We start from the raw sequence: 23,431 nt of genomic DNA, 5'->3' as shown, positions 1-23,431 counted from the left end.
CACACACACACACACACACACACACACACACACACACACACACACACACACACACACACACACACACACACACACACACACACACACACACACACACATACACACACACACACACACACACACACACACACACACACACACACACACACACACACACACACCACCCCTCTGAGCATAAGAGACTGACTGCAAGACTTAACAACTAATTCTCCTGCATTGGTTTCTTTTAAAAAGAATTCCTAAGGGTCGGATTCACAAAGGCATGACTATCCAGGCTCCAGTGTGCTGTCGTAAGAGGTGGGAACTTAAATGACTTGAGCGGGAGAGGGGTCACAATTTATTTTTTGTTTTGTCAGTCTTCTCTCACTTGTGCTTGTCATTTCTAAGATAGAATCAGGCAAATGGTCTCCACCCCTTAGGCATTCCAGAAGAGGTCTTGGTGTAAAGGATTGGGAATTCCAGAGTCTCAAACAAGCCCATGCCAGGTTGTCTCTTTCCTCTCTGAAGTGCCAGAGGACCATCTAGGAGGAGCATGGACTATGCTATCCTGTTACACCCAGCATGCAGAACAGAGGTCTATGGAAATCAAGGACAAATCTAGGCAGATTCTGCATTAGCAGATGCCAGAAACACCAGGACAGGGGCCTCTTTGTCCCAAGAGCAAGAAACACTACCTACAGCTTACATTTTTATCCCCCTAATGCCATGTACAGCGATGGACGTCCAGTAGCCATTTGCTGAATATTTGTGGAATTCAATGTAATCATTACTAAAGCAAGGGAGGCCAAAAAAAAAAGGCAAGGGCAGCGAGGACTAACTGCTTGTTCTCCGGGCTGCTTTGAAAGGGGACGCCTTTCCTAGAAGCCCCCATGTGGCTTTTACTCCTGACTTCACACTGCAGCCAATCAAACCAAAAATAAACGATCACAAACTACTTCAAACTGCACAGGAACTCGGCCTTGAACCCATCCCTATGGGATTGCTGGCTTCATCACTGTGACAGTGTAAAGTGCATTGTAAGGGCCTTTGAAAATGAAGGGAGCGGATACAAGTAAATAGGAGCTTTCTTGAAGCTGGTTTTTTTTTTCTCTCCGCACAAGTGCCCTTATCTGGTGTTTGCCAACTTTGCACACCCCCCCCATGATGAATCACAGTTCTTCTCCAGCTACTGTATTGTTTTGTTTTGTTTTTTTTTGCTTATACCTTATTCAAAAAGACTTTTTGTGCTTATGTGTGCGTGCGTGCATGTGTGTGTGTGTGTGTGTGTGTGTGTTTGTGTGTGTGTGTGTATGTGTGTGTGCGCACGCGCGCGCAGAGGTTAAAGGACAACCTCATGTATCAATCCTTGCTATTTGAATCTCACCTTGTTTGAGACAGTGTGCCTTACTGCCCACCACTGTATATGCCAGGCTCGCTAGACTGCGAGCTTCTGAGAGTTCTCCTATTTCTGCCTCCCGTCTCCCATAGGAATGTTGGAGCTAATATATTTTCTCTACACAGGTCCTAGAGTTCTAAACTCCAGTCCTCATATGACACGTGCTTTACCCACTGAGCCAACTCTGTGGTCTCACTTTTACCACTTAAATTTTAATTTTTAAACAAGCCATGAGATACACTACACCCAACAGGAAAGTCACTTAGAAAGGAATTACTTGTAAAATGGGTGCCTTCTCCTCTGTGCATTTGCTCCCTCCCTGCTTCATATTTCTCCCTCCTCAACAGACCACCCTCTGGTTTTTGTGCTCTGGTATCCCACTCCAATCACCACGCCATAAAAGACAGTCCTCCCCTGCCTTCTTGTTCCTGCCTGGGAATCAAAAGTCCTCCGAAATGCTCTTCCCAGAAAGCAATGAACCAACTTCAAGAAACAAAAGGGCAACTACTGCTGTTGCTTTCCTAACTTAACCACTGTGTGAGCGGAACCCATACTGTCTAACAACGTTGTCACATATACCCTGAACCTCCCCATCAACTCCTAAGATGCTCCTTGGACATTTAGTCACATGTGACCTTGGATGAGTTCTTTAGCTTCTCCTTATACACTTCCTGAGACTGCCTAACAATGCTGGGAGAAGATCCCACATGACACATAGGACAGCAGCAGACACAATGTTTGCATGGAGCGGGTGCTGATATGGAAGGGATGAGACTCTAGAATTAGCTGATCATTGTCATAGACCATAGTCTTCAGTGGAAGAGGTGAAAACGCTCAACCCTGGTTCCACTCGAACCCTTCTCACATGAAAGGGTGACTACCTGTGGGCCAATTAAGTACCCAGGGGATAGGAGCATAACTGGTACCCTGTGACTTGCTGACCTTCAGTTTCCTTTATGAGATAGATCTATCTGATCATTCTCACCAGCCCACACCAATCTGTCAGTCCTTGATGACATCTCAGGCCTTCTCCTTCTTACCATCCCCCAGTTCTTGGCTGTGATCCTCAGAGGTCACCAGACTTTTTACTCATCACACCATTCTATCATTACACGTTTCTGCAGCTGTTTCTTGGTGATGCGTAAAACCTACAAGTCACCTAAATAACTGCAGAAAATGTAATTTTAGTCTAGAAAATCCACCCCTGCCCAGCAATATTGAAATATACAGCTTAAAAAAAAAAAGTCTGTTCAAACACTTCCCAGTGAAAAAAATCTTCCCAGCAAGTTCCTATCCAGAATGCGGCAGTATCTACGGGACTGCAAAGGTCCTATCTCCTTGTTTTCTTATTGCATTTTAATTACTTAACCAGGAAACCGAGACATTAACAGGAATATTTAAGTTGGGGTGTGAAGACACACATCTTTAACCCCAGCTTTTGGGAGGCAGAAGCAGGAGGATTCTTGAGTTCCAGGACAGCTAGGGCTGTACAGAGCAACCCAACCCTGTCTTAGGGAGAAATAAAGAATGAAAGAAAGGAAGGAAGAAAGAAATTAAGGAAGGAAGGAAGGAAGGGAGGAAGGAAGGAAGGAAGGAAGGAAGGAAATACACATATATTCACATGGAAGTTTCTGAACGTTTTCTCTTGAAACTACAGAAATCAATGAGGCAAGTCCAGCAATGGTAGCTTCAAGGTGTCCATAAGGACAATTGGAGTTGTCTCTGTTAGCTCTGTGTTCCTTCATGCTGCTCTGAGGAGCCTGGCAGTTGCTGAGAAGCCATGCAAGGATAGTGTGAGACTGTAAGAAACCCGAGCTCTGTAGGGTGGCTGGAGAGGAAGGCTGTGGGACTGAAAAAAGCCTAGAGAAAAAGCAGCAGATAACAGACCATGGGAAAGACATTCCTGAATCCAGGATGCGTGGCTCCCAGGAGAAAGGTAGCTGACAGGCATGAAAGAGAGCACTGGGAGGAAGGGCTAGAGAACTAATGGGCAGGCTAACTCTTCTCTAGCTAGGAGTCAGGGTAACTAAAGTCTTTGTGGTGACCTAGGGGAACTGGCAACCTACCCCGGGAGGGAGGACCACAGTGCCATCTCTACTCTCTGTGGCTCTCTCCTCAAGGCAGCCAACAGCTGGCCCTGAGCCTCAGCATACAGACAAAGGGAAAATTCGCAGAGAAGGCACCAGAAGCTAGAAAGAAGTCTCCACACACTCAAAGTGGGGAGTCACCGATGAAACTGAGCTGCTAGATGAGACCCAGGGCAACTCAAACACAAATAATAACAGCGCTTTAGTGATATTCAATTACAGCATGCCAGAGCCTTCCTGAGACTAAAAATCATAATTTTCAAACTCAAAAGCTCAGCAGATGAGTTGCTGCAAAGGATGGTTGCTGTAGAGACCTAAATTAGTGGCTTCGACGATCAAGCAGGAAAAAACAAAAGAAGAAGAAGAAGAAGAAATATCACAAGAGCAAAGATACAAAGAAACAAAAATCAGGGGCAAAAATAAATTTGGAGAACAAAACCCTAGAGACCCGACTTGTAGATAACAGCAATGCCAGGATGAGGAAGAGGGATGGAAAGATCAATGAGAATTAAACAAATAAAGGCAGCATTTGCTCTGGGTGAGAGAAGGGTTTGAGCCTGTAAATGGCACTGGGATTTACAGGAAAGGATGTGCATCAAGATGAGCATCCAACATCTAAAGATGAGAGGGAATCTTCGCACGCACGCGTACACACACACACACACACACACACACACACACACACACACACACACACACCCTACAGAGCAAAAAGAAACTAAACGCTGTAATTACACGTGGAGCTTCCTTGCCATCTGCAAGGCTCGATCCGGGAGACAATGAAAAAATACCCACTACTTCCTGATACCCACACCAGATGCCATCCACCTGCCCAATATGTAGAATAGTTACAGAAACACAAGAAGGGCTCAGAGAATACAAGGCCCACTTAACACCAGCCAGGGAGACGACTGTAGACCCTCCCCCTCCCAGGCAAAGAATTTCAACAGAAATCTCAGGGTGGGTGAGATTTAAATGCCCAGTGCCAGTGTGCTGTGCCTTCCGACTTGAACAGGTGAGTCTAGACAGGTAGTAAGTAGAAGTAGGAGACATAAACAGTACTGTTAAACAAAGACTTACTAGAGAGCAGGGTATGCAAGACAAATAGCATTCGAATACCCGAAGAACACAGAATATTCACCAGCAAAATTAATATCACCCAAGTTGACACTTGGAAAGAATGGAAGACAAGTACCGTGCACAACTGTGCATGCCAAGAAGTAGATCCCAGCATTTTAGACCAAAGAAGGTCTTCTTGACACAGTAGCTTGATCAACACGAAGGCTCTTCTCCTCTACTTGTGTAGACTAGCGATCCCTCAGTCACTTGGCCCTGCCACTTCTAGAATAGTACTATTTGCATTCATCTGGCAGAAAGAAGGAAGATGCTCTTTGCATGAGAGGTTGTCTCAGGATACGGCCTGGTATTCATTCCATTCTACAGGACAGAGATGTTAGCTACATGGTATAAATTCAAGGAACAGTGGGAAGTGCATCTTGCTGTGTGCCCGAGGAGACGCTCGGCTTGGTTGAGCAATAAGCATCCGAGGACATAGCTGACCTCTCTGGTACGCACTTGAATGTAAAATTGCAACTGGGTCCCTTTGATGCCCTTTAGACAGGCCAAAGGAAAAATGTAATATTAATAACCAAAGAAATGCCAAGGAAAGAGTTCTCTCTTAATTCTCTAAGGGGCATATGGATTGTTTAGTGTTTTATAAATCAATCTTTAAGGTCCATTAATATAAAAAGGCACAAGCTTTTTTTTTAACTCAGCATTTCCACATCACAAAATGCATCCCAGAGAAGCAAAGTCCCCAGGATGTAAAAACAAATGTGTAGAGATGTGTATTGCAGCTCTGTCTGTAGTAACAGGACATGAGAGCCAATGTGAATTTCAATGACATGAAAATGGTTGAATAACATAAGTCATTTAGATAACACAGAATATTATACTAAAAATAAGAGACCAGCTGAAAAAGGATGCCTGCCATATACAGTTACGCAAAGAGAAAGACACAAGGAGCATACGTAAAAGGATGCTTTCATATTCTCCCTTATAATTATGACCAAAGCAAATCTATAAATACACATATACATGTGTTTGTGTATATACAGAATGTGTGCATTTGTGCATATAGAGAGATGCAGATATAGATAACACAGATATAAAGTAAAGGCACAGAAGTTGGTATGTCTGGATTGTTATGTTGCTTACTCAAAAGGGAAAATGGGAGAAAGGTCAAGGATGAAACAAAATGGATGAGATCAAGGAGCAAGTAAAGATAAGTAAGCTGCAATGAGAATGCACAGTACCCCATGTTTGGAATTCATTCATACTTTTTGAATTCTACTTTTGGAGTTGGCGCTTTCCATCTCTCCTGTATCAGGCCCTTTTCTAGCCCAGCCTCAAGACAGAAATTTGGAGAGAAGTACAGAGGACCAGCCACATATCCCACGAGGAGCAGTGGATCTACCAGCATTTGATCTAGCTGGTATATTTGATATAGCTGGTATATATAGAAAATAAGACATTTTCTAGTGCCCAAAGACGCTGGCTATAATGTTTTCACATGTACTTAGGTACCCTGAACCCCAGTGCTCAGCCTACCCATCCCAGAACAAAACAGCCCAGAGTGACTTACAGCCATGGCCTCTGCCAAGGTTTCCCCCAGGAAAGACACAAGCCAGGCAGCATGCCTGCCCCAGTAGACATCTGTCTAGGAGCCTCTGGTTGAATTAAAGATGAAAACAAACAGTCTAGAAAAGCCAGAATCAACTTTGCTGAAAATATGGAACATTCTCAGTGGTTCTCCTTTAGGCAAAAGGTTAAGAGCAGGGCACTGCCAACTTTCACAGAGGTGACCCTTTAATCTTGGTTGGCACACAGAGTTGTTAAAATCCATGAATCCAAACATCTTACCAAAGTCCTCAGTGAGGAGTGTACAATATTTCCAGTTGGGGAAATCTGTAAACTTCCCAACATACTCTCCTTTCAAAGCAAAAAGAAGCCATGGCTTGATTTCATACCCCTCCACGATTTGGCCCACTCTTGATTTCCAGCTAAGCTCTGGATATGTGTACTGAGTATGACCACCTTGGGAGGACCTGCCTTACTCCTGCCTGCACCCACACCACCTCCTCCTCTGAACTCCGGAAGAGCTGACATTCTATCCTGCAGCAAGATACCATGGATGAGGTTCTGTCCTAATGACGCTGATCATGTCCTTCCAGATGCATCAAGCCTGGTGTGGGTGGGCGTGGTAAGATGGTGGGGACCACCCATCTGTGCTTCTTCTCACACTACTGTTCCCACTGGCCCTGCTCAGCTACCTAACCTCTGCAGAGGACAATGCTCTGAAACCTCCCAGCTTCCCAGAAGTGGCATTCCTAAGCCTAAAGCAAAGAAGTCAAGAAATATAACCCATTTTCTATCTTTAGCCATAGCCTATATTCACAGAAAAGCATAAGAATCCAGAAGGTGAGGAAAGTTGCGATGGGTTTGAGAACTAAAGAATGACAGCTAGTGTGGGGTTTCTCAGGCTTTCTCTGCAGACACATCACCGAGGGCTCTTATTAAGAGGCAGATTTTAAATCAGTAGGTCTAGAGTGGCCAGAAACTCTGCATTCCCAACAGTCTCACAGGTGACCCACATCCCTAGACCCATGAACTAGATATTGAGAAACAATAGTTAGCAAACATCTAAAGGATCAGACGGTTGAAAGCCCAGTTCTACTCTATGGGATGTCACAACGACTTGCCTCTGACATTGTGGTACAAAAGCAACCAGGGACAAATTTGTAACAGAAGCGTGACTGCATTCAATAAAACTTTATTGACAATAAAATCTGAATTCATATCAATTTCACTGTGAAATGCCCCCCTCAACTATCTTGGTGTACTGCAGAGACAAGAATGGCGGGGAACTAGGACAAGTTTGGTTTGAAGGCTAACCCCAAAATGACCTAGGGCCCAGAGCAGGCCTCTATGCTGATTGGATGAAAGCTATCATGTGCCCAAGGTGACCTACGATCCAGGTCAGGCCTCCATGCTGATTGGATGAAAGCTATCACGTGAGCCACTCAGCCCATTGACTTTTCCTCTCCCCATCTCCTCACACTACTGCTATTTATTCTGAAGTAGCAGACACTTTGGGGACAAGTGGATCCCAGAAAATGCTTCTTCAAAAAATCACTAAAATGATTTTAAAAGTCTGGACTAAATCCTTCCTCTTCTAATAAGAGGGCCTGTGGAATAACAGGCTCCCATTCTGGTGAGGCAGCTTTAAGGATGAGATTAAACTTCGACCAGAGTTTTCTGAGCTAACAGGAAAGTGGTGAGGTTGGGGAGAAATCAACCTTGCAGAACAACTCTGAGGAAATTCAAAAGCAACTGTCACCAACTTTTATCCCCTTGAAGCCCTGGGAAGATTTGCTACATTCCCTTGACCTCACATTCCACTTTTACTTAAAAGAGAGAAAATATTTCTAGCCATCTCACACTCCTTCATTGTGATGCCATTTTGCCCAGGGCAAGTTTATCTTCCAAGTGTAAGCAATTGTGTACCATATCCAAGAGGGAGACAAGGTTACAGGTACAAATGTGGCCAAGGGTCAACAGAGAGCTACTGTCCCACACTCTACCACTCCGTCAGAACTTTTCCTGGGCAGTGATGGCCAGAACCTAGCTCGGGTACCTGTTGCCATACTCCACACACTCCGAAGGCTTTCACACACAGCAGTGACCCAGAGCAGCCTTGGACAGGTAAAGTTGTCCTCTCTCTCTCCCATGTTGGATAGGGACAAAACAGGAAACTCTTAAACTGCACCCATCTTTCTCATTCACCACATCCTGCACTCTGGCTTCATATGGTCTGTTCTAGTGTACCCATTAATGAGTTCTAATACCTTAGGCATTTATTGGGCTTTCAGTAACCTCGGCTCCCATATTCATAAGATAAAAAGAGCTAACACATCACTTGGCTTAGATGCTATTTTGTCTATAAAGTAGCAGACAAGTGATTATTATGAATGAACCCATTGCTGACTCTCAGCCTGCCTACCTCATAGTGTGATTGTAAAGAATAAATGACAACACGGATAACACCCCAGCACTTCTAAAAAGCAGTTGTACACCCTCACCTCTGGAGACAGTATCTTTCCACATAAACTCTTGGTGGACAATTGGGGCTCCTAGCAGGAAGGCTTACCTGGGACCAGACAGTCTACCTGTCTGTAGAAAGATGTCCTGTTTGGTAGGGATGGGTACAGGAATATAAGAAAAACCCAGATGTCCACTGTACCTCCCTTGAGTCCAAAATAACAAGTGCCACACAAAATAAAGCAGCCAGATCTTTCATTTCATTGACAATAAACCCCAGTACAATTTTATACACCCCCCCCAAAAAAATCCTATAATTCCTCTCTCTTCAAAAGCACTCCACACTCCTGCATCAGGGCCCAAAGTGCTTCTTCCTAAAATGACCTTCTGTATTCCATCAAGGGCCCTGACATGTGACAATACATGACATCACTCAGACCCCTTTTGAACCTGAAAAGCATCACACATGCATACACTTGAGTATACAGGTGCACACACACACACACACACACACACACACACACACACACACACACCACCACACCACACACAACACAACACAACACACACAAATAATTTAATGGCGGCTCAACAAACAAAATATGCTTCATGTGATGAGGAACTGAGGAGTCAGGGCACAGATAGGAGGAAGCAAAAGACACACTATAAAAAGAAATAAGTACAAAAAGGAGAAGGAAATCTCATAAACACAGCTCATTTATGGTTAATAGCAGGTATTTGTTTTGAGTGCTAATAATCTAATTAGCAGTCAAACCACTGCGTCTTCTATTGTCAGCTGATCTATAATTACTGCTCCATGCTGAGTATTTTCCGGGCACACTATAGCTTTCAACTTCTCAGCACAAACAACCAAATAATTGGTGTTATTATGCTAGATATAGGACGATTCCTCTCTGAGGAGTGATGCTGAGGAGTTTTTTAAGCCATCGACTGCAGCCTTTGTATGTTGAGCATCTGCTGACTAATTCCTCACCGCTCCCGCTGTAATCAATCCTGAGATGTTCCTGAAGCACCTTAGCGAGCTCAAGAATGTGAGAGTCTGGAAACTCGTTTATTTCAAAGGTTAAGCCTAGGAGCAGAAACACTCTTGGTGTTCCACAATGGAGTGGGATAAAAGCCCAACATATTTCTCTTTGAAAATGTTGTAAAATTTTCTCCCTGAATAGTGCCCTAAAATAACTTGTGCTAGAAGAGATAGCTTCTGATACAAAACTATCTTTCTCAAAAGTTTACGATGCAGTCGAGATGTATAGAATTCTGGGACCTAGAAGAAGCGCAGGCTTGAGCCTGGCTGCCATTTCTGAGTTCTCACCTTCAAGAGAGAAGAACTGGCTTGACTTAGGGAGAGAGGGAAGTCCAGGCTGTGTGTGGTGAGGCAGAGAGAAAGTGAACCAGAAGGAGGAGGGGGGCTCTGGAGACTGAGAAGTCTGTTTGGTATTTTTGTTTTCTGTTTGCTTGTAGCAGCCTGATCATAAGTAGGTCACTAGTGGATACCCACAGTACTCACGACGTAGCCTTGAACTCACAGCAGTCCTCCTGACTCAGCTCCCCCCTCCCCTGAGTGCTAAGATTGCAGGCTTGTACTGCCATGGATGCCTCTGGGTATTCTGAAAAGCAAAAGTAATGATGTCCCTGTCCTGGGTGACAGATGAGTACCCCAGAGAGCATCCCGACTGGCACCAATGTTGCCTCCCCACATTTTTTTTCTCAGAAACGTTAAGGAGAGCACTGTCTTCTTTGTGGCATATTGTTCTGTGCGATTGCACTTCCTGCCATCAAGCCCTTACCCTTTACCTATAAAAATAGGTGCATTTCAGACTAGTTGTGCTATAAGGGAACTACTCCAGTCAAAGTCCTACTCACGGTAGGACTTTGTGTGTGTGTCCCCAACGCCCTCTACCATCCCTGCTATCCCCTGGGAATCCTTTACTCTACTGGTCCAACCTCAAATAGGCGAATACCCAGCACACACCTCAGATGGCTGCAAACCTCTGCCACACCAGTTGTTAAATGTCTGTCTACAAAAGGGAACAGGAATTGGGAAACTGCAAAGTCAAGCCAACGCCTTTCTTCAAAGACTGCCTTATTCAGAGATCAGAAACACGACCTATAAAAAGAGTAGAGATTCCTGCTAGGTTCTGCTCCCTAAATGAGATGTTAAGACCTGAAGTCACACTCAGCCACACTCGGTTCGGATCTTTTTCCTTTTGAACTATCTACAGAAGCAGAACAGGCAAAAGAATAGGGCTGGGCATTTGGTGATTTTTTTATAAGGTAAGTATGCTATGAAACTACCACTCAGATCAACCTGAATGTCCCCAGACACTCCACTACAAAATGCTCCTACCACCTTCTAGCCACTAACCTCAACCAAGGTCAATGATGACACTGACTTCCAGCAGGAGAGACTTGCTTTGGTACTCCAAAATAAGTAGAATCCCAGTGGTTTGCAGGCCAAATGTGACCCATCATCTGGCTTAGCACATCTTACACACAGAATGGTCATTTTTACATTCATAAATATCTGAAAATATTACCACCAGAAGAAACCATCTCACCAGATATGAAAAATACATGAAATTCAAATTGTGGGTTCCAAAATAATGCATTTATTGGAACATAACCACACCCACTCATTCACATCTCGGACGTTATACTGCAACAGCAGAATTGAACAACTGCGTATAATCTGAAAAAGAAAGTTTGCCAACTGCGATTTTAATATATTTAGAGCATGCTTGAGATTGCAGGATCATAGGTACGCACACGTGTTCAACTCTAGTAGACCATGACAAGCAGTTTTCCAAAACATATGTTCAGTTTTGGGAGGAAACACAACAGAAACAATAATCTTGGTTTGAAGCAAGGCAGGGAGAATTGCAGAGCTGATGTGACCAAGAATCAAACAAATACCTACCAAGCCATCAGGGCCGCTGAGCAGAGGAGACAATTCAAGGCTTATCCCCTCACACTCCAAACACATCCTTTGAAAATACAGGATGCAGTGCGTGACAGTAAGAACTTCATGTTTCAGTTGGGGATCTTGGAGTAGAGAACCCGCTCACCTTGTCATTTAGGGGTATAACAAAAGCACCACCCTGAGACTTTCCATAGTTTACCTGAAGCGTAGGCAGAATGCCCAAGAAGATGACAAGTAGCTTGCTTTGGGGATTTGCTGAGTTTAGGAATGTGCATGGCTCCTAACTCCAAGCTAGCCTAGGATGAGTAAGGAACCAGCAGTCCATCTGCCAGGCAGAACAAAGCAGTCATCGGTCCACCTTCCAGGGTAGCCTTTACGGTCCATTCTGTATGTACAGACACAAGCTGGGACCCCTGCAGCAGAGAAGGTAGGAGCTAAGGAGATGCCGGGTGTCCTCTCCGCCCGCTCCCTGGAGTCATCTCTCTGCTCCTGCCATGCCTTGCAAACAGGTTGGGTTCAGTTCTTTCAAATGACATTGGTTTCTTCTCTGAGGGGAACTGCTTCTGATTATCGAAGGACCGTGTTCATCAGGAAAGGGGTCAAACCAAGGGTAGACAGTCTGTCTTAATTCTACAACCCTGCTGACTTCCGAGTGGAGGCAACCTTATAGATGGTGGCGGAGACTCATCTCCTGTGGTTACACTGTGCAGGCTGGGAGGGGAGGCGACTGAGAGAGCACGGAGAGCCCAGAGGAGGTCAGCACAGGTGCCTAAAGATGGGACTAGAGAGTGTTGTGCAGGCAGCCCCTCTCCACTTCTTAGACCAAATCTGCAACTTCAGCTCTGGCATCCTCCCACCTCACAGGACCAGGATGGCCTTCAGGCTCCAGAGCCCCACTAACTTTGCATTTCCTTTAGTTCCTGTGCCAGGTCCCTTCTGTGGGCAGAAAAGCAACGGATAAAGAACAGGCAGGTATCATTATCATACATGGAAACAGTATGTATTTCATTTTTCTCTGGAAAGGGAGTCTAACCAGAGTTGAACATGTCCATGATAGAAATAAATAGCACATGCTTTGTTGTCCAAAAAGAAGCAAGTCCTGGATGGGCAAGCTTGCCCAAGTCCCCTCCCTGTGTAACCTCAGATTTCTCAGACCTCAGACAACAAGAATAGGAGTAGCTTCTATCGCGCAGGGGCGCAGGAGGGATCAAATGAAGCATCCGTGCAGAAAAATGCTTTGTAAACTGTAAAATATCACAGGAAAGGGGGGCAAAGAAGCTACCTCTTCGTGTCTTTTCCTGATTCAGTATTTAATTAGTCAGGTCTTCCAGCCTGTTCCTCTTCTGAAGTCAACCACCTGCCCACCATAAGGACATTAGTCAATTCGGCACCCAGCTGGCAGTCATCAATTGGCCATCTATTAATAGCCAATTATCCGAGAGGCTTAATTAATCCTTGCGTCACGTGGCCTGCTCTTCCTGAGAGCCTGGGAGACAATGGGCCTCCGATACAGGCACCCGTGAGTATTTCAATGGCCATCAAGGAATTTGGCAGCCATTATTGCCTGCGTGTCACAGCTGCAAGTGATGGGCACATAAATATTGATTGGACCGGTCTCTCGATGACTGGGGAGCAGAGAGAGATCAGAAATGGATAGAATGTTTTCAGGGGACTAAGAGATGATCTAGAAACCTTCAGCCTCAACAACCAAGGGAGGATTTTTGTTTTTCAAGTCCCACGTCTCCACTGAGGACAGAAACTATCGGTAGAGCAAAGGAGTTAAGACGGGATGGTCCCCTGTGCTCTAGACATGGCTCCCGCTCTCCCATGTCATTGAATGAGGTATAAAATGGGTCGCCCACAAAGCAGGCTGTGGAGATCGCTGCTCTCTTCAGCGGGCCTTCAAGTCTATTGGCAGGAACACGCACGCTGTTCTGTTTGCCCGTGTTTCCTTAAAAGATCTCTGAAGTGCATACAGTTAGGAAGACAGGAGACATGAGGAGAATTTAATTCTTTTTTTTTTAAGTGGCAAATCGTGTCTCCAGGAAATAGTATGCAGACAAGGCTTTGAACTCGAAATCACCATTGTCCAGGAAGCTGGGGGATCAGACTTCTCCTATTTCCAGAGATAAGGGCTCCTGCTGACAGAAGGCTGGATGGCGCACAGTGGCCCAAAGCAGAACTCCCTTCAAAAGAGAAAGAATGAAAAAAGAAAAGAAGCCCTGCCTGCCACCTCTGTGTCCAGAGCAGTCCTACAGCTCCAAGAACCAGAGTGGCAGGCTGTCCCTGACCTTGGACCTGTGGGGAAGTAACAGGCTCTTGCAAAGCAAAGGGACTGGGGCCAGACCACCTCTGTCTCTCCAGTCTTCTCAGTGGGGCTCCTTCCCCAGTAGGCTGGGCTCTCCACCTTTCAGGGGGTGGGCAGACGAAAAGGGAAAGGATATGATGAAGCCTGGAGGAAAACGGTGGTGCTGCGAGGCAGCGACATTTCTCACACCACAGTCGCCATCTCCTCTCTGCCCCCAGCAGCTTCCTAGCAACTCATTAGGTCTGTGACAGCAGTGGCTGCTGCCAGATGCGAAGCCTGCTGCCCCAAAAGGTCATTTCAGGCCACTTACTCGGAAATACCAAAGTACTAGAGCCAGCAGATTTCAGGAGCTTCTAAGGAACTCCCCAGAGCACCAGTGTATGCATACATCTGTGTACGTGAGGGAGTGTGAGTGTCAGGGGTGGGGGGAGAGAGGAGACAGACAGACAGAGAGAGAGAGAGAGAGAGAGAGAGAGAGAGAGAGAGAGATTGTTCTTTATCCCTAGGGCTCTTTCTTTCTTAATCAGTTCAACATCTGAGGATTCAGAGACTGATTTTTTTTTTTGTTAGTTTAGCATTCCTGGCAAAATAATTAAAAGACAAGTAATAGGAGCTAGGGAGTAAGTTGCTTACTGCGCAAGCTCGAGGACCTGAGTTTGGATCCCTAACACACATATAAAAACCAGACACTGCAACACACTCCTGTAATCTCAACACCAGGGTGGTAGAAATGGGAAGCTCCTGGCTAGCTAGTCTAGCTGGATCCTGTTTCCAAAAAGAAAGATGGAGAGGAAATAAGGAAGACACAGTGATTTTCACCTTTGCTCGTCTCTCTCTCTCTCTCTCTCTCTCTCTCTCTCTCTCTCTCACACACACACACACACACACACACACACACACACGGGGGCGGGGAGACCTGCACACATGCACACACACACACATGCACATGCAAACACATACACATACATACACACACCTGCACATACATGCACACACATAGAGAAACACCTGCATATACATGCACACACACAGACGCACACATCTGCACATACATGCACAACACACAGACACACACACAGAGAGCTGCACATACATGTACACACACACAGAGAGATACCTGCACATACATGCATACACACAGACACATACACTCACCTACACATACATGCACACAGAGTCAGGCCTGCACATACGTGCACACATGCACAAAGAGACACAGGCACAAAGACACACATACACACACACACACCTGTACACACACACACACACACACATTTATAGCCATGGGGTCTCCCTTCAGAGTTACTCACAACTAACCTGAAACAGCTCTCACTGCAGGTGGGTTGACCGTGCACCATCCATGCTATAGAGTGCCGTTCCCAGCTCACAGCAGAGGCGACTGAGCCAGGAGGAGAAAAGGCTGACTTAGTCCTGGCACTGCCAAAGACAGAAAAAAGACACCCCAGCTGCTATGTGTATAAGTAAAGCCCGAGTTTGACACCGTGGAGGCCCTAAGGAAGACTAGAATTTATCGCCTGGCTCTCACGAGTACCTGGGGGCCACAGATGGGGCAAACTCAGCACCTAGCTCAGGATAGCTCAGGCCATGAAAAGAGCCAGCTGCCAGTTGCAGAGGGCACAAGGCGCATCAAGCTCATTTCTCCCAAACAGATGGCCAGGCTGTCATTCTGGGTCTCTGGAGTAGGTGTGCAGAAGCCATGGCAGGGTTCCTGTTCTCCCCCTAAGAGCTGAGAAACTGTCCCTGCTTTCTAATTCAGATTATTTTCCAAAGACCCAACAGGGGCTTTGTGACACTTTGGATGAGTGACAAAACCGCAAACATTAGAAATCAAACAAAGGCACAAAACAGGGCTCTGCAGAACCCGATCCTGGGAACCTGGCGAAGGGGAAGATTCTTGGAAATTTGGGATGGAAGGGTGTAGGAAAGGAAGCAGGAAGTGTAGAAATCCTGGGCTTTAGACATCTGCAGACAGTGGTCTTATTCTGTCCCTGCTTGGTTTACAAATGACCTCTGAGGAACAGAAGTGAGAGCCCAGTGGTTTGGAGGGATGGGCAACCCTGAAGAAGGCCACCTTATGGACACTGAGAGAGACACTCATTCCAGCCCACTCTGCCCCTGTGAGCTTCTTGACTTGAGCAGGTATAATTCTGTGCTTCCAGGGAAAGGAGGGAGAGACGGATGTTGACCTTTGTTTTGACTACTGGCAAGCTCTACTGGGAAACAAAGGGTATGGAGCACCAAACCTCTCCCCCACCCCGCCCCCCAGCTAAGTCAAAGATGTCCCTAGAGCACAGCCACCTGGGTCCCTGAGGCAGGGCTTTCTGCCTGGGCTAAAGAGAGCCAGGAAAGCAAAAGGGAGTCAGTCAGAGCACGGACAGAACCTTGGTTCTGAGGACCAGACAACTGGACTTTGCAAATGTCCCCACATCATGGATTAATTCTGAGTGGGCAAATTTCTCATGGAGGTCATGAAACGATAGCTCGGAGGCTAAGCTTTTTAAATGCACTCCTAAAGATGTAAAGGTTTATTCTAGAAACTAAAGCAAAGCTCTTTCCTATAATCCCAACCTCCTACTTGGCTGCAGGAGCAGGCAGTGCTCCGGGCTACCTGTTTATAGCACCTTAGTACCCTGCTCCAAGGATAGCCTCAGAAGGGAAGTTGGTCCACACCTTGCGTGGGCACATGCGCAGCAACTGAGAGAGCAGACATGTATGTGAAAGTAGACCGGCTCTGGGGATCCCAGGGCCAAATCCCCTGGACAGAATCCAATGTGCACAAACCAAGTGTCACTAGCTCAATAGGACCCTTCTGGAAAATTCATAACTTGTCTTAATTGGAGAAATCACTAGATGGGAAATAAGACAACAGTGTTGTATAGGTAAGGTGCAGAGGTACGCAAATGCAATAAAACGACAAGCTATGTTCTAATAGCGTTTGCTGCACTTCTAGTACATTCCAAGACATTTACATAGGCTGGAGGCGCTTTACCCAAAGCTTTTACATTCCTAATACTTTCTTCAAAAATTACCCTCCGGCCTGAAACTCTTGCTTTTACTAAGCCTTTGGACTAAATTTAGTTTCTTGGAAATAAGACACGCACGAAAAAAATTTTTTGCTCCCCCCCCCTTTTTTTTTATTAATCCGTCAGTTATATAATTTTCCAAATGGCAAACAAATGACAAGAGAAGGGAACATGCCTTTGTCAGGTCTTTTTCAGTGATACGCTATTTACCATTAAAATACAGTTTGAATAAAACATCAAACTAGTCACGTGGGTTCCGATTAGAGATTAGAGACATGATGAATGACTGGGGGCTAGAGAGCCAGTGTTAAAACCAAATGAACGTGAAAAGGCTAAGTTTAAAGAAATCTTGGCTTGAGCTGTTAATAGAGCAAGCCTTCCTCATGTGCACGTGTGTGCTTGTGTGCACTCATATGTGTATGAGCGTAGAGCCCTAGATCAACCTCAGGCGTCATTTCTCAGAAGCTACACCTACCTTCTTTTTTTGGTATTTCATTTGTTTTTATATGAGAGGTGTGTGTGTGTGTGTGTGTGTGTGTGTGTGTGTGTGTGTGTGTGTTTGCACATGTTTATGTGGGTGTGTGCATATGAGCACGTGCATGCCTGTGGGGGTCACAAGTAGCTCTCAGGTGTCTTCCTCAATCACTTTCCACCTTAGTTTTTGAGATGGGCTCCCTTGCTGAAGCCTGACCTCAGTATTTGGCTACACTGCCCTGCCAGAGCGCCCCAGGGCTCTGCCCGTGTCTCGCTCCTCACATCCAGGATTACAGAGGCACACTGTGACCCAACTGCCCCGTCTTCTTTTTCTTTTGTTTAGGCTAGTGAGTCAAACTCAGAGCTGCATGCAAGCATTTCACCAGGCGAGCCCTCTCTCCTACCCCAACCTTGTCTTTTGAGACCAGCTCTTTTGGTAGCCTAGAACTCGCTAATTCAGCCAGGAATCCTGTCCCTACCTCAGTAGAGCTGAGATCCCAAGAGCACATGTGATGGAGCCTGGAAAGAGGTGGCCATACTGCAAGGCAGCAACATTTCTCACAGTCACCATTTCCTCTCTGTCCCCACCAGCTTCCTAGCAACTCATTAGGTCCTGTGATAGGAGTGGCTTTTTTGGGCGGGCGGGGAAGGGTGCTGGGCACAGAACTCAGGTCCTCATGCTTGAGCACCGAGGCTAGCCCTTTACTGAGTTGTCAGCCCAGCTCCTAGAACCACCCCCTAATGAAACCAAGACAAAAATCCAACGACTGCAGCAATCTTGTCCTCATCCATGTCACTCAGATGGTGACACACTGAGCAGAGGGCTGCATCGGGACTGCTGTGAACACTAGGAAAATGGGGACATTCCACAGCACACCAAGGAAAGGAGAACAGGACCTGAGAGCCTATGACCAGAGTCTACTAGCTGGGTAGTCCCCAGCGCAGGAGCCCTGTCCCAGACTTGCAGCAGCCTCACAGTCTCTGAAGATGCACAGGAAGTCCTCTGTTCTGGCTTTAGAAATAAGCTCACCCTCACCACCATGCTGATGTTAGGGCTTTAAAAAGAAAATACCCCAGGGGCTGGAGAGATGACGCCACAGTCAAGAGCCCTGACTGCTTTTCCAGAGGTCCTGAGTTCAATTCCCACCAACCACATGGTGGCCCATCTGTAATGAGATCCTATGTCCTCTTCTGGTGTGTTTGAAGGCATCCACAGTGTGCTAACATACACAAAGCAAGCAAATAAGTCTTTAAAACAAACATATAAACAAACAAACAAACAAAAACAAAGTGAAAGTCTCAGAAGCAAAGTCTCGTGATGAGCGTTTCCTCCTGTCTTCTGATCCCCATTCTCTCCCAAGGGCAAGGCAAAGAACCTGAAATCTCTCTTCCCTAGGGCAAGCCCTGGGATACTAGGATTCCTTTACCCAAATCAAGCCATATAGCTTCAAAGAATGAGTCTAACACACTCTGTGTGGTAGAGATGGCCATAAAGAAATTCCCTGGCCTACCTTGTCTGATCTAAGCCCTTCATTCCAGAAGGGGTCCTGTCCACACCCAGGAGAAAAGAATGCTGCTCAGAGAGATTAAAAGAGTCTAAATCAGGAGTTCTCAACCTGTGGGACTCAAGGACCAAATGACCCTTTCACAGGTGTCACTTACCAGTTATCCCACGTGGCAGATATTTACATTACGATTCCTAACAGTCGCAAAATTGCAGTTATGATGTAGCAATGAAAATAATTTTATGGTTGGGAGTCATCACAGCAGGAGAAACTGTATTAGAGGGTTGCAGAGTTAGGAAGGTTGAGAACCACTGATCTAAACTGACAGGCCTTGCTGTTGCCCTACTCCCTTTTCCAGCGTTGGGTTGTACCCATTTCCGCATGGGTATATCCTCGACAGCAATCCATTCCCCACCAGTATAGGCTGGGTCTTTGGATCCTCAAAACTACAATCAAGGGGTTAGGGATTTAGCTCAGTGGTAGAGCGCTTGCTTAGCAAGCACAAGGCCCTGGGTTCGGTCCTCAGCTCCGAAAAAACAAACAAAAAAACAAACAAACCAACAAACAAAACTACAATCAATTGAACTTGTTTTGCTTTTTTCTTGTGTAATGATTTGCATATGCTCAGCCCAAGGGAGTGGCACTGTTAGAAGGTGTGGTCCTATTGCAATAGGTGTGGCCTTTTTGGAGTAGGTGTGTCACTGTGGGTGTGGGCTAATAGACCCTGTCTTAGCTGCCTAGAAGCCAGCCTTCTCATGACCTTCAGATGAAGATGTTGAACTCTTAGCTCCTTCTGCACCATGCCTACCTGGATGCTACCATGCTCTTGCTTTGATGATAGTGGACTGAACCTCTGAACCTGTAAGCCTTGGTCATGGTGTCTGTTCACAGCAGTAAAACCCAAACTAAGACAATGGAGAAGGGTCCAATCCATTGTGGGTGGAGCTATCCCTGGGTTGGTGGTCCTGGGTTCTATAAAAGAGCAGGCTAAGCAAGCTATGGAGAGCAAGCCAGTAAGCAGCCCTCCTCCATGGCCTCTGCATCAGCTGCCTCCAAGTTCCTGCCCTGTTTGAGTTCCTGTCCTGATTTCCTTTGGTGAAGAACATCGATACGAAAGTGTAGGCCAAATAAACCCTCTCCTCCCCAATGTGCTTTTGCTTATGTTGTTTTAACACAACTATAGTAACCCTAACTAAGACATACACACTAAGATCCAGAGGAATGGTCACATATAAATATATATAAAAATGTACACAAGACATATATGTAGACACAAGTGAAAAGTGGGATCTAGAAAAACAGTAGCCAAAAAGGGGGGGAAGGGTACACCTAATAATAAAATGTGTCAAGATTTATTGAGGCTTTAGAGAAATATACAAAATAAGGGGTGGGTGAAATGTTGAGACAAAGAACAGACTTTTAGACAAACTCCTGATATGGGACTATCATCTGCTTATGATTCCACATCAGCAAGGAACTCCCCAGAGTTTACCCTACACTCTCCAAACGGGCAGGACAGACCCCTCAGAGCAGCACCCAAGCCTAGCACAGTGCCAGGCACCTGGCTGACTGTTGTCACTACGTGTTGAACACAGAGCAGCATAAGAAGACGGAGAGGAGTAAAGACAAAGTCCACCCCAAAGGAAAAAGAGCTCTTGCTCCATATCCCTGGGGCAAGACTAAGAATAAGTCAGCTTAAGGTAATGAGATTCAGCACAAAACAGAGAAAGTTCATGTCCCTGCAGGCATCATTAACTGCAGCACACAGAGCAGAACCACCTAGGGAAAAAGAAGAAAAAGCCCCACAGATTCGTGGTCAGGGTCTGTGTTGTCGTTGAGAAAATTGATCCTGTACTACAAAGGCTGACTGAAGCTCGTACCCATCCACTGCATCACTACTCTGCTTAACCATCTCCAAGGTCCATGGTCCTTCCTGACGAGACCCATACACACTGCCCTGTCTCATTCCTCTGACCTCCCCAGGCTTCAAGATGCCCTGTTCCTTCAAATCTGATTTATTTCCTATTTAGGATGTGCTCTGCCTACGGGCCACTGGTCCATCCTTCTCCACTCACCTATTGTATCCTCCTCCAGGAGTCCCCAGTCTCCCATGACACCCAGTGCAGCGAACCCACTTGACTGTCAATCCTGCATGTCCTGGACCACTGATGAGCAAAACCACGCTCCACCTAGGAGCAAATCCTGTCTCTCTGCATCTCATTGGCACCTAGCACATAGCCTAGTTACGTGGGTACTAACTAAACGCTTACTGTGATCAACTAACACTGGCAAGATTCCAAAACACATTGCCAGTGTACTCTGTTTCAAAAGACTATTCTGGATCCAAGTGGGAAAATTCTGTGGAGGTCTGAGTTCAAATCCAGTATGTTCTAGGGCGAGTTAATTAAAGACTCTTGTCCTGTTTCCCCGCCTATGAAATAAGAACGATATTCAACAACGACTTATGAAGAAAGCACCCACTATGCACTCAGCACACAGTAGGCCCCCCCCGACTGTACTTATCAGTGAAATCCACTCTCATTCAACACAGCGATGTTCATCAGCCTTCCTCCTTCCCACCACAGTCTCCTCCAAGGCCTTCTCCCACTTCTAGAGGCTGCCCTGGGCTCATAAATGTTTAGTTGTCAGCAAATCCCCAGAGACCTCGCTCTGTTTGCACAAGGCTGTGGAAAAGAAAGGCAGGGGCTCTGAATCTCAAGAGAGAGCCAGTAGGGGGAACCTTCTACTCCCTCTGGCTGCACTGACTGGACAAGAGTTAGAAAAGCCACTTGGATTCCCATTTCCCCAACTCCCTGCCAGTAGGAAGGTTTCTGTTCTTATGGGCTCCTCCGTGGTGTTCTGAGCGCAATCAACTTCCAACTCAGCGAATGGGGTGGCACCAAGCCAGGCCAGGTGGGCAGGGAAGGCACCCGCGAGGAGGCCTCCAGTGGCCTCGCTAGTGTTGCTCACGTGCGCACCGCACCAGGGTCATCAGCCTCCTCCTCTGAGGCCTGACAGCAAAAGGAAGGAGGTCCTCACATCCACCAGACTTCTCCTGGGTGCCAGCATCGCTCACCAGCAACCTCCAGTGACCCTCTAGCGGCACCCACCAACAGTCAGCCCCAGAGTGGCTAGTCCGCAGCGCCCCCTTGGCCACCGGACTGCTAGTTAAGTTAGGAGCCCTGTTCTGCCTGCGAGCGCGCGCCCACCACCCACGCCCACTGCCACTTACACACGCCAAAGATACGGAGACGCCCCAAGCTTCTTAAATTCCTCAAGCACCTCCCTATGGCCGTATCCCGCGCCTGTTACCTGCTCGCGGCACCCGGAGCCCCTGACTTGGAACCCTCAAACCCAGTGCGTGGACCACGCACCCTCCCACAGGCTAGTGTCCGGAGCCCTGCGCGCCACGAAACGGCATACCTTGGGGGTCTGCACTTCGGGTCCCAGCGGCACCTCCAACTTCCTCTTGGTGACCCAGAAGAACAGCAGCACGGTGATCCAAAGCACCCCAAAGATGGGCAGCGCCAAGCGGCGAGTCAGCCGCCGCATGGTCCCCTCTGCCTGCTTCTCTTGGTGGCGACGCGTCCCTGGGGCACCCCCCGGCGGTCAGGGGTGGCGGGGCACGAGTCGCCGAGCGCCTCGCTCTAGGGGAAACGCTGCTCCTGGGATCCCGATGCTGAATGGCAGGATCCTGCCCCGCCGGCTTCGGAGGGAAGCCACAGCCGGGGACGGAGCGGCGAGGGGTGCTGGAGACTAGAGACGCGACCGGGAAGGGACCAGGGGCAGCTCAGCCCGGCGCCCGCTCCAATCTGAGAGCCGCGGCGGCCGCCGAGATGCTGCTGCGCGCCGCGGCTGCCTTTGCCCGCCGCCGCCGCGAGGGAAACTGACTGGAGCAGCCGGGAAGGTGGAATCCGAGGCTGTGCCCGGCACCCCCGGAGGAGCACGAGGAGGAGGGAGCGCGGAGGGAGGGCGGGCTCGACAGACAGACTGACTCCGAGGGAGAGCGGGGCGGGAGCGAACCCGGTTCTGAGCGGGGGCGCTACCGCCTCCCGCCGACCGAGGAGCACCGTGCGGTTCAGGGACCTGGGATGCAGCTCTGGGACCATCCCGGGCTAGGGTTGTGCTGGGAGGGGTTGGGCGGGGATGAGTTACGAGGAGGATACTGGCTACAACAGCCGCAAGCTGATACTTAAGGACCAACCCGCGCCAGGTGAGGCACTGTCTGGGAGGAGTTTCTGTTTGCTGTGGGGCGCTGCACGTGGTGCTCACGGTAGGGTCCGCTAGCCCGGAGCCATCACTGTGATAGTGGGGTTGACCCAGATGCTGTCTGAAGTTCAGGCTTACTTGCTTGACCATTTCAGGGCCAAGGTCGAGTTCAGCCATCTCCCCCAAGGTATTTCTTTGCCTTTGAGCAGGTGCCTGGTAACTTTCTCTTAATGGAAAACTGAGCCGGTCTAAATTTAACTTGGAAGATGTCCCTTTAAAAAAACTAAGGCACAATTCAATCCCTGACGGGTGTTCTTTTCTTGTAAAACATCGGGGCTTGCCACAAAAAAGGGTCTAAAGTCAGTACCACTATGGGAAGCTGTGAGAA

General features: G+C 47.2%; 1 protein-coding gene across 1 annotated transcript in view; it reads right to left on the bottom strand.

Annotated features, from left to right (window-relative positions):
- The window catches only part of Galnt14 (polypeptide N-acetylgalactosaminyltransferase 14), a 218,177-nt gene extending 195,254 nt beyond the window's left edge, over nt 1-22,923 (bottom strand). Inside the window, exon 1 of the mRNA XM_032908938.1 lies at nt 22,258-22,923. Within this exon, the coding sequence (XP_032764829.1) occupies nt 22,258-22,386 (129 nt within the window). The 5' untranslated portion in view covers nt 22,387-22,923. The remainder of the gene's footprint in view (nt 1-22,257) is intronic.
- Between the last annotated feature and the right edge of the window lie 508 nt (nt 22,924-23,431).

This window comes from Rattus rattus, chromosome 7 (assembly GCF_011064425.1).
Source record: "Rattus rattus isolate New Zealand chromosome 7, Rrattus_CSIRO_v1, whole genome shotgun sequence".
NCBI classification, from domain to species: domain Eukaryota; kingdom Metazoa; phylum Chordata; class Mammalia; order Rodentia; family Muridae; genus Rattus; species Rattus rattus.
This window is presented reverse-complemented; position numbering and strand designations above follow the sequence as displayed.